The sequence below is a fragment of the Notothenia coriiceps genome, unplaced genomic scaffold, assembly GCF_000735185.1.
Source record: "Notothenia coriiceps isolate Sejong01 unplaced genomic scaffold, NC01 NC01_scaffold00037250, whole genome shotgun sequence".
Lineage (NCBI taxonomy): Eukaryota > Metazoa > Chordata > Actinopteri > Perciformes > Nototheniidae > Notothenia > Notothenia coriiceps.
In genome coordinates this window covers 7046000-7058061 of record NW_011369951.1, presented here as the reverse complement: position 1 = coordinate 7058061, position 12062 = coordinate 7046000, and the positions used below count along the sequence as shown (strand labels likewise).

The 12062-nt window shown below is 40.0% G+C and overlaps 1 protein-coding gene across 1 annotated transcript; it reads right to left on the bottom strand.

The window, feature by feature from the left end:
- Positions 1-1831: 1831 nt before the first annotated feature.
- Positions 1832-5756, bottom strand: LOC104967231 (deoxyribodipyrimidine photo-lyase-like). Its single transcript, XM_010796647.1, is given in 7 exon segments — positions 1832-2229; positions 2316-2385; positions 2387-2407; positions 2409-2477; positions 2563-2684; positions 3512-3776; positions 5727-5756. Coding segments are annotated over 7 exon segments (726 nt in total). The 3' UTR covers positions 1832-2080.
- Between the last annotated feature and the right edge of the window lie 6306 nt (positions 5757-12062).

Below are 12062 nucleotides of genomic sequence, written 5' to 3'. Positions count from 1 at the left end.
CTTTTGTCTTTTAGGTATTGACCGTACAAACCAGAAACTAAACAATAAAGGATACTCAGAGCTTGAGAACCCAACGTACGTTCTGTCCTAGGTATCGGATAAGTAGACAACAGGGGTCTTAGAGATTGGTCGTATTGTGGTCTATGGGGCCGTAGTCGTCGTGCTGTATGTTCTCCATCTGTCAGCGTCATATCTGATGAGGAACACTTGATAGTGGTGTTTACTAATTCATTGACATAATGTAAATATAGTGATAACAGTTAACCTGAAACCGGGCGCTGTAATATCTATATACAATGACATCGATAGAAAAGTATGAAGATGACCAGAAGGGACCGCGGTGGAAGGGAGGCTCACGACCCACGAGAAGGCCAAACATAAAAGCGACAGCTGGTGCAGGCATTCAAGGGTCGAAACGTCAAATCGCATCAACATACGAGTAGTCCAGGCTATATGTTACATAACTTATAACGGGCTAGGTAGTCCAACTAGACATAGAGGCAATTATATATCATAGAGCGCATGCTTATAACACATCACATTATAAATGACATTGACGTCAACGAACAGCGAAGTGGACCGTACGTGGAGCGAGGGCACTCCAACACCACCCGAAGAAACACAGTTTATTGAAATCAAGACGCATCTAGCAATTTCCACACACTCCTTATATCGAGCCCTGCTCACTAAACATCTTTATACGTATTTCTTTTCTATTTATAACAACACTCAAAGACAAAGTAATACCCTACAACTCTCTACCATAGGTATCTAAATCCCACGTAGGGTGTGGATCGTATCGCGAAGAGACCAACGGCGTGGTCTGCTGTCAAACGCAATGTAACAAAGGTAAAAAGTCTCTTCGCAAGCCAAACGTGAAGTGGTGTCGCGTTTGGTCTTGCCTTGAATGGTTGAAATGGTGTGTTTTGCAGATAGCACATGCCTTTAGCGACAAGTTGGTAATCCATTCTCTACATTCCCCATTTTTGCGTTTTAGGGCCGGTGAATCAGATGGCCTCGGAGCTCTCGAGCAAACTTCAGACGGGCCTGGACATGTACTGGCTTAAGCAGGGGGACACGTCTGGCACTGCAGGATTTGAGTCCCTGGCGGCGTAGTGTGTTACTGATGGTAGCCTTTGTTACTTTGGTCCCAGCTCTCTGCAGGTCATTGACTAGGTCCCCCCGTGTGGTTCTGGGATTTGTGCTCACCGTTCTTGTGATCATTGTGGCCCCACGGGATGAGATCTTCCGTGGAACCCCAGATCGAGGGAGATTATCAGTGGTCTTGTATGTCTTTCATTTTCTAATAATTGCTCCCACAGTTGATTTCTTAACATCAAGCTGCTTACCTATTGCACATTCAGTCTTCCCAGCCTGGTGCAGGTCTACAATTTTGTTTCTGGTGTCCTTTGACAGCTCTTTGGTCTAGGCCATAGTGGAGTTTGGAGTGTGACTGTTTGAGGTTGTGGACAGGTGTCTTTTATACTGATAACGAGTTCAAACAGGTGCCATTAATACAGTTAACAAGTGGAGGACAAAGGAGGCTCTTAAAGAAGAAGTTACAGGTCTGTGAGAGAGCCAGAAATCTTGTTTGTTTTTAGGTGACCAAATACTTATTTTACCAAGGAATTTACCAATTCATTCATTAAAAATCCTACAATTTGATTTCCTGGATTCTTTCTCTCCCATTCTTTCTCTCATAGTTGAGGTGTACCTAGGAGGAAAATTACAGGCCTCTCTAATTTTTTTAAGTTGGAGAACTTGCACAATTGGTGGCTGACTAAATACTTTTTTGCCCCACTGTATATAAAGAAACATATACAAGCGAAAAGGCCTTTCCAATGAAATAATATTTTTATTAAAACATACAGACAAAAATAAAAGTAGCATACATAAAATGTAATGGCATATAACACTAGCCAGGTAGGAACATCAGATCAGAATTTAAAAGGATAAACAGTTTGACAAATATAGTCAAAATATATTCTACAAGAAATGCTGTACGGACATTCCCTGAGGCTAATGGTGCAGGATATGTATGTCAGGTATTTTATCTATATCCTCAAAAAAGGGTTAGGCTTCAAAGGTTTTTGGGACAGTACTTTTTCTCAAACTGAGCTACGTCAAACTTCCGCTGGCAGCCTTTGTAGTTCATGTAGCGGACCTTTCCGAAAACCTTTCTCTCTCCCCAGGCTCGGTCGTGGATGCCACCAATAGACCACATACAACCTACAGGAGGGACACGAGGGGCAGAGTGAATAAATGTGTGAGATTTTCTAAATCAGTAACATTAACACTTTAATCCATGTCCTCACCGACAAAGCCATTGGGGTCCTGGCCATCCAGACTGTAGCGGTCGTTTAGGTAGAGCGCGATGGAGAGCGCGCTCCTCTGGTGAAGCCGTCCACCCGCAGAATCTTTTTGGCCCAGTACATCCTCAGGAAGCCATGCATCTTCCCCTCAGTGATCATCTGGTACTAATGGAGATCATTTGAAATAAACAGCAGTAAGAAAACATATCTTAACACAGACTGGTGATCAAACACTGGAATAAGAAGGTACCTGAGATGCATTCCAGAGTTTGTCATGTGTCTTTGCTTTCTCCAGCTGCTCCCGTGTGTAGAGATACTCCCTCTTGTCTTTGGCATGAGCCTTTAAACTCTTCTGAGCCCAGTCATGCGTACCTGAGGAACACCATTTATAAAATGTAAAGAGAACGAGCGTCATAATAATAATAACTTGAATTGATATAGTGTCTTTCATAACCTCAAGGTCGCTTTACCAAGAAACATATAAAGACAAGACATAAAACATAAACATGGTTTGAATAATTCCTTTACAAGCTTTCCATATTGCCAATTAAATTGCGGTGCGCTCCCAGTTCGGACAAGCAGACAGGAGTGCCAGAATAAAGCAGAGCAATATACTTCTGTCGACAGGGGGAGCAGCAAAAAGCATTTTAGACATGTAAAAGAAGCCTACCCAAAAACAAAGGTTGGTGGACATTTCTATATTGTTTATTTTGAATGTATTATTGTGTGCCTATGCAAAGTTTGGATTCATAAAGTCACACAATAACAAAAACAAACAGGTCAGCATTAGACCTGCAACCCCGGTGTTCTGCCAGTTAAAATAAAAATAATTCTGAGTAGAGCCTGGTGGCTTTGACAAGAGCATGGATAGATATAACGACTTCAGTTCCACATCAGAAACAGACTGCATAGTTGTCTCTCAATGTAAATGTGTGAAAATACTCTAAATATAGCAGAAGCAAACAGTTATTAGGTGGCTAAAATATATGTTGCTGTTGCCCCCGTCCGCAGCAGTCAATTGCTTGACTCCCATTGGGTAACTCCTGTTTGGTTTCCTAAATTAGAGTTGTGCAAACAAACATTTACTGACACAATGACTAAGGGTTAGAGCCTCACACAACTAGACTTCAAATCATCTGAAACTGAATGATGTCAGCAATAGGACGTACAGGATGAAACTTAATGAGATCTAAACTAACCCTCTACGCTGTCGTATTTTTCGTTGTAGAAGCAGAAGTTGTCCGTCAGCTCCCTGCGCACAACCAACTCCTCGATGAAGGTAGCGACAGATGGACCTGCACATTTTCCACTGCTCTGAACCTGCAGCGCCACACGCTGGGCTGAAAGGTGACCTGATGGTCGGGAAAAAAAGATGGTGGACGAGGATAGGAAAGAGTGATGGACAGAATGAGGAGGCAACGTTAAAAAGGGTCTGAATTGGTATGAGTGACATTTAAAGCTAACCTATTTTGTTATGTGTTATGGTTTTTCACTTTCAGCTCAATATATGTTGTTGATGATCTCTGCAAAAGTGGGAATAATCTCGGTTTACATTAAAGTGGACCTATCATGTTATATTTGAATAATATAGTGTAGGACCTACCTATATAAGGCATATTTATACTTTTTATTTTTCAAAATACCAAACAGATCATGCATTTTAGCCATTCCTCATTTCGCTCAATTTAACCCTGTCTTTGCATGGGCTGATTCTGTGAGAACAGCACCATCTACAGGCCTGGCATATGTACTACAGCGTCTCCAGTGCTTTCGAACGGCAATGTCCGTGGCTGTCACCTCCTGATTGGTGGAGTTGGCCCAATAGCCGTAGCGCCACTTCTGTGACGTCANTATCCTGAAATTTCTGGGATTGGTGACACCAACTGTTGTCAAAGAAATAAGTTTCTAGTTCGAGTTTCCATCGAAAGACTAGAAAGTTATTCTGGGGGGGGGGGGGGGAGATCATAACTTTCAAGAAATACTAGTTGGTACACAGTCGGTACGTCGTGAAGAGATACTTCGGATTGGAGCGCTGAGTTGGCCTCCGCAAAGAGAAGGACACACTGACACAGACGAGATACGACCACAAAGAAGAACTCACCCGATCGACTCGTACCTAACTAGGCTGGTGTTCTAAGAGTTAGCAAATGTCGAGTATTTGTGGAGGTACGAAACATTGTAAAGTTTATTTTTGGGAAGGAGTTCTTATGTCGCAAATAGTTTGCCTGTCTTCGGGACTATAACATACCAGGTATATTAACCCACAAAACTGTCTTCGGTAGTATTGTACATAACACATCCTCGAAAAACTAATTATTGTCAGGAGTTACAGGGGGGGTCCCCCCCCCCCCCCCGTCATTGTACTCACGAAGTTCGACCAGCAAAAGTGCGTTAATAATAGTCTCGAGTCCTAGACGCTGAATACTGAAAGATTGAGATCTTCATTGGAACTTTCTTACATCTATGACTCCTTTCGCAGGGCTTTGCAGATGATCTTAACTACATGTGTGATTCGATGACTATCTTATGAGGCACTAGAAGCCGAACTATAATCCACAACCACAAAATCATTTTATAAGGATCATATATAATTTGAATCGAGTAATCTCTCTGGCTCTGTCGACGCTACTTTCTCGTGGTCGTAGGTGAGTTTATTATCCACAAAAAACGTATAAGAAAAAGAAAAATTTCAAGTTATGTCAAATACGAATGTAATCCTATCCATACTGCAAGGACCCATCTATATCTTATTAGTGTTTACAACATTATTTATTTGTATGAACAGATATAAAAGAGGATATTGATGAGGCAGATTGGAACCATGCTTGCCTAAAAGCACAAAGTCAGACCATACATGCTATAGGTTCAAATGACTTCAATATAAATGGTTCATGAGAATGTACATAAATCCTGTGAAACGTCATCATATGCCTGCTAATATTTCACATGATGCATTAAGTGTGTCACAAGTTAGACACATCTATTATTGTTTGTTTGGTTTGGCTCATCTAAACTCTCCTGTCATTTCAGATCTCGCCTTCCTCCAGGCCCTTGTAATCAGCTCACTTCCCTCACCTGGTCTTCCCAGCCCTTTCCCTCACCTGTTACTCATTCCCTCATCACTCCGCAGTATTTATACCACCTCACTATCACTTGTCCTTTGCCAGGTTGTCTTGTCGTTTCCGCCAAGCTCTCCAGTGAGTGTTATTCTCTACCCTAGATTTTTGTCCTGCCCGGTTTTTGACCCCTGCCTGCCTGTATACGGATCTCAAGTTCCTGCCTGCTCCTTGTCTGGTTTTGGTTGCCTGTCTGACGGATTTCCTGGTTTTGACCTGCCTGTCCCTGACCTGAATAAACTGAACATTGCAAAACATTGGTTGTATCTGAGTCGTGCTATTGGGTTCTGATCTGTACCTGTGATTGTGACACCAAACTGTGTCCCATACTGACTTTGGTAAGTTAGTCTGTTTCAAGTGTTTTGTCAGTTTATTTAAAATAACTATGTTAGCTAGCGGATCTGCAATAAAATCACATCACATCGTAAAAGTAAACCAATCCAAAATTAATTTTAGGTTCATTTCCAGTGATGGTGACATGCTTCACCTTTTTGTAATTGCAGCGCTTTTAATAAATTCTGTGCATGTTTCTTCAAGTTGGTAAATGTTTTCTAAATGCTTGTTATGTTGGTGAAGAAGTTTCTTCATTTGCATGTGTTTTGGCACATTTGTGTTATTATATTTGCATTATTGTGAAGGAAATGTTTTGGGCCGATTGCACCTGTCGGCCACCGTATGACTACCCAACATTTTTTATTCATACCATGTTAAAGATTTGTGCACACATAAGAGATAGGTTTTCAAGATTTGTAATACTCATATTTAGGGTTCCATCATCGCAGAACACATGCTATTTCCACATGGGTAGATAATGGCTTTATGGTTGTAAACAAACCTTGTGAGAGAAGCTGCGGACAAAAAGATAGAGAGATCCAACAAGCACACACACTATTGAACGCATTAACTCTCAAATGCTTACAATAATCATCCATTAAAAATAATCAATTTTATAAATGGAAATTCTGAAGTACAAGTCATTCTTCCAGCACTAAATTAATATTAATTCGGGAAATACCATTGAAATCAAGATCTCTTTTGCAAGACCGACCTGAGTACAAAAATAAAAGCTACTAAAGCTTACATTTTCTCAGAGGAATGAGGGTTTGATTTATCCCAGTAATAAGGTGCATTGTAGTGGAAAACGTTTTTCTGGAATAATGTTTATGCCCTCTTTAACCTTTTCATATAACTCACAATGGTGAGCGTTCCTTTTGGTTTATTACAGAACAAATCATTTTGTGTGTGTACAGTATGTGTGTTTGATCGCACAGTCCAAAAGACATGCCAGGAAGGTTAATTCGAAAATTCAACATAGGGTATACATGCAATTACCCATTCAATAGGGCATGCTACCACCTCGTAATGGAGGATGGAGAATGAACGGATTGGCAATTGTTATAGAAACAAAGCCTGAATGGGATACTAATGACCGCAGCATGAAAACAGATTCTAGGGCAACCTTGGCCTTCGCTGTGAGGAATGAATTTTCCCATAAAGAACTTTGGCCAGTGAATGATAATGTGAATATTGCCATTTTCTCTCCCTCCTTTCTGCAAATCGCTTGTTAAAAAAAGTGTTGAAATGTGTTAAGGTGGAGCCACGGGATTTTTGACTGGGTACATGGTGCAACAAGCGAACATCAGTGTGAAAAAATTGTAATTTTGATATTGTAAATATTGGTGGATAAAAGAAGAAATGGATCAACAGCACATTGATTAAACCAAGGCACTGCATTACTGTTTTCATTTGTTTTACCAGTCTTGATGGGCGAGATTAGCACTTAATTATATAAGCATGCTTTTTTATTAAGGATAGGTAAAGCCCAGGACAGAGGAGTTCTGCTGTGATTGTATTCTGCTTCTTGTGCTGAAATGACTAATAAAATCTGCAAAGTCAAGTGTCACATAATGTAATATGCCAATGTTCAGTGTTTTTACCCACCTATAGTGGCAAGGCTCTAAGGCCACCCCAAGTCAAGAGACATATTTTAACAGCTTTCAGATATATTTGCTATGTATTTTGTACTAATGGTCATGCTCCCAAGAGGTTAAATCCTTTTTCTTGTTTTAAGCATAATATGCCCACAACTAGATGGATTGCTATTATATTTGGTATACCTTTTTCATTCTTTTAATTTTCTTTTACCAGCATTGTAAGCTGAAGTTTTTATTATTTTCAATGCATTTATTTATTAAGTAATACCTGCAAACTAATGACATCTTTCAACTAGCTTTGTAGGCCTACTTATTAGCATGCTAACATGCAAAACTATTTTTACTAAACATGGTAAACACATGTGACATCCCCAATGTAGGCCAAATCTTCAAGTTTGGCCTTTTTGCCAATGCCATTTTGTGGTACCAAAAGTGAAAGCACCAGCTACCCTCAGCGGTAGAATAATCCGTGCCTGGAAAAAGTTCTGTAGTTGATTATCATTCGCAAAAAGAGAGAAAACCTGAGAACCATTTACAAAAGACATTTGTCACACTTAGGTATAGATATTCCCAGGACTACAAAACGGTACCGGAGGACCCGTAAGGAGGCACAACTTGTGAAAGGTAAGGAAGGGTTTTCCCTTCATATTGGACGAACGGGATGAACTGCCAATTTAAGACGTATTTCCTTTGGTGGTTTTTGTCTCACATTACCGTATTCAACGAATTATAGCAGAGTATACTACAAAATGTTAAAAAAAAATGTTTTAGATGTATAGATTCACTTTGTATATACTGCTATTATTCCTATTTTGATAGCAGTAGGGCAATATGTAAATTGTGTTATAAAACATATCAAATCGACTCTAAAAAAGCTGAAACATATATAAACCAAACCTAGCTTTTTGCTGAGATGTCAAATTAAAATGCCCACAATCAATGTGTGTATAAATGTCTGTGTAACAGCTGTGTGATTTTATCAACTTACAGACTCTGACTCCAGTGATGAAGCCTCAAATGAAGATCGAATGGTGGGTGAGAGTCTAATGTATTACAGAGAAAAAAGGTTGTGTTAGATTCATTAAAATCATATTATCAGGATAGTTATTGTGTAGCCTTTTGCTTTCTCTCAGGCTGATCACCATTCTGGCGGGACATCAGATGACAGAGGGGAGGATCCACATCATGAAATGGTATAGTTTTTTGTAGTGACTGTTCCACAGACTTAAGAAATTAGACTCACTGGTGGACTTAACTATGTCTATAGAGGTTTCTCAATGCTCAAATTTCCCCTCCTCGACTCCTCGGTCCTCCGGTAGTGACCCGGAAATGAATTTCAGCGCGCCATTTTGAAGGACATCTCATTTCTCTAAATGCACTTCGAGGACCGAGCATCGAGCATCGAGGAGGCTCTCTGGAGGAGCTCTAACCGAGGAGACACTGATGCATCCTCCACTGCTCCTCCACGGATGCATTTCCGGGAACGGTGGAGGCGTGACGCACGGCCGGACTTATCTCAGCCAATGACAGCTCTGCATGCATCCCTTGGATATTATTTTAGTAACTGTCTGCTTTCATCGCAACGCAATGTTTACAGTGAGAACAGCTGTGAGGTCCGTGCAGAAAGCAGAGCAGTGTGTAAAATATATATCACTCAGTATAACAGGCCTACATTAATTTCTGTATTTGTATGCTGTAGTTTAGTAGATATCTACAAACAAAGAGTCGATATTTCTCTAAGACCATTTAGTGCTTCACATAATAAAATACACAACGGCTGTAGCCTGATTATGCTTTAGGAGCAGTAGGTGTGTGTGGTACAGTGTGTAGGTGTGTGTGTGGTACAGTGTGTAGGTGTGTGTGTTGTACAGTGCGTAGATGCGGCAGACAAGATAGGTCTCAGTTGGTTTGGTGTCCTATGCTTACTTTTAATACTTGTAAATACAACTTTTGGCCCGTAATTTCAATTCCCCATTTCAGCGACCAGAGAGAGGGGGGGATATATCCAGTCTCTGATTGTGTTACGTTATTATGAGAGTGCTCTCATACTTGTTTGATTCTGAAATTGTATATATTTATATAAATATATGTGTGTGTGTGTATATGTCCGCATAGTCCTGTTATTGTCTCATTATACCTTATTGTCAATGCATTAAAAGTCAATATATGTAAGTTGTCATGAACACATCTGTCCATCAGAGTGCTGCTGTGCCTCCTGTCATCATTAATGGACGTCTCTTTAAAATGACCGCTCAGAGGAGAGGAGTTCTCATTTCTCTAACCGCCTGCTGCTTCCACTCCTCTCTCCTCGGTTCCCCTCCTCAGTCCTCCGCTCGCATCTCCTGTGGGCGGCACCAAGTCTCGAGGAGAGGAGTCGAGGATAGGAGTCGAGGAGGGGGAAATTTGAGTATTGAGAAACCTCTTATGACTCTGCTACTTGGTCACTGATATTTTTTTAATGCATTGCCACTGTTGTGGATTCTACTGTCACTGCCACAATGTCACATGGTCATCGTTCGTCCGTCATGTACTGTCTTTGTATCCTTCTTGAATGCTCTTTTTATGATGCCTGCCTCAGGAATAGCCCCTGTTTTTTTTATTGAATTAATTAGATTTCTACTTTTCTGTCTCTCAGAGTGACGATGAAGTAGAGATGGCTGCAGACGACGAAGGAACAGATCAACAACATGAAATGGTACAACATAAACATGCAGGGATTGTTTTACTTATTTAAAAAAAAAATTATTCTGTTAAAATCCATGACCTTTGCTACATTACAGGTAGCAGTAAGAGACAACAGAGTTTTCTATGATGATAAGAATGCAGATTTATCCGACATAAAAGACGTTGGGTTACAAATATTTAACAAAATGTATCAGGAGTTATTTTATAACTTATAGTTAACATTATTTTCACTGTATGCACATACTTTCACCCGCACTGCTACCTTCCCATTTAAATATATTCTGTTGCTGCATGCTATAACACCTGCATTCCCTATGGGCATCAATAACGATCCATCTTATCTTATAGCCTTTTGCTGTCTCTCAGGCTGGCCACCTGTCTGGAGGGTCATCAGAGGACGGAGGGGAAGATCCAAACCATGAAATTGTATAATTTGGGCAGTTCCACTTTGTTCCAGAAAAACAAACTGGTGTTTGGCTTAACTATGAAGTTGAGGAAACCCAGTATGGTGTATGGCAACACATGGTGTTCGGAATGGTACCATGCATGGGTACAGGAGGGCTATGATATCATGTACCGGCGCCAATGGAGTCTATTTGACCATGATGGTATCTCATAAGTTTACCAATGTCTGTAATGGGTACCATACATAAGTACTTTAGTGAGTTTCAGGGTAAAATACGTAAAGAAAAAGAAAAAATACACTTACGTCAAAGAATATGGAAACAAATCATAAAAAGTAACGACCAAAATCACCAAAGGGAAATCATATGTATATAAAAGTACAAGAAAAAGTTGTGCTAGAAGTGTGGTTTTATCCGGTTTCTTAATGGTGAATCTCATTTCTAAACGTTACACCGCAACAATGAGTGTATAAATCTTTATATAGGCTATGTCAAAATGGGTGTCGAACTGTGTTTTGGCTGTACGTAATCGTCTTAATGTCAATTACTAGTTTGGCACTCAATATTTTTTTGTTATTTCGTATTTCTTTTTGGTAAATTTAGTAGATTATACCATGTATGTCAAACACGATCGAGGAGTTGTAAGATGAACAGAGTTTGTGTCCGTAAAAGTAGTGTATTCGAATGGGGGTAAAGTTACGTATTATGGAAATCGATGATACAGGAGTGTACAGTTATGCGTGTTAAGGAACTTCTGAAATGAAAATGTTCTTTAAAAACCGTTACAAATCAATACTAGAGACGTAGTATCTATCGACCGACATACACAGGACGACGTTACCGAACATCTTTTGTTCTTCAAGGAGAACGTTGTTGTCAAACGGTGGAGAAAGTGTCAACGTCCCAAACCATGTTGTTGGTTCCTGAGATGGTATGGGTTTCGTTAAACTCCCAAAGATAATGACTTAATAAAGAAAACTTTACGTATGACATCAGAGACCACCACTGTTTTACAAAATTCGGTACGAATTAAGCAATGCGTAATACTACACCCATGGAACACCCACATGGTGACAAACGTCACGTCGGTTAAGGAGGTAAATTGTCAGACACTACTCCGGTGTAGGATTTCATCTGATTACAAGAGAATACGTCACAAACGACTGAAGCATTGTTCACAATGTGACGAAAGTCCCTTTTATTTTTTAGAACCGTAAGAACGAACTTAGGACCTCATTTCGTAAATGAATAGTAAAAAGAATGTTTGAAAGACTATACTTTTTATTAGTTCGTTTAAAAATATCAAGAGTTACACTAGAACTACTACATTAAGTATTTGTCAACCCGAGAACTAAATCACAGTACAACAATTGTTAATGCACGAGACACCGCCGATTTCAATCTTGCATATGTCGATATGAGGTAACACAGGATTTATCGTGAATATACAATGGAGGCTCCTTTACGATTTGAGACAAACCGATTAGTCTCCTGACTCTCCTCTATGTAAAAACGGTTATATTATTACTTTTGGTTAATGTGGGTAATGTAGAAGCGGACGTGAAAGTAGACTTCACAAAACACGGAGCCAGTCTGCAAGCTTATCTTCTC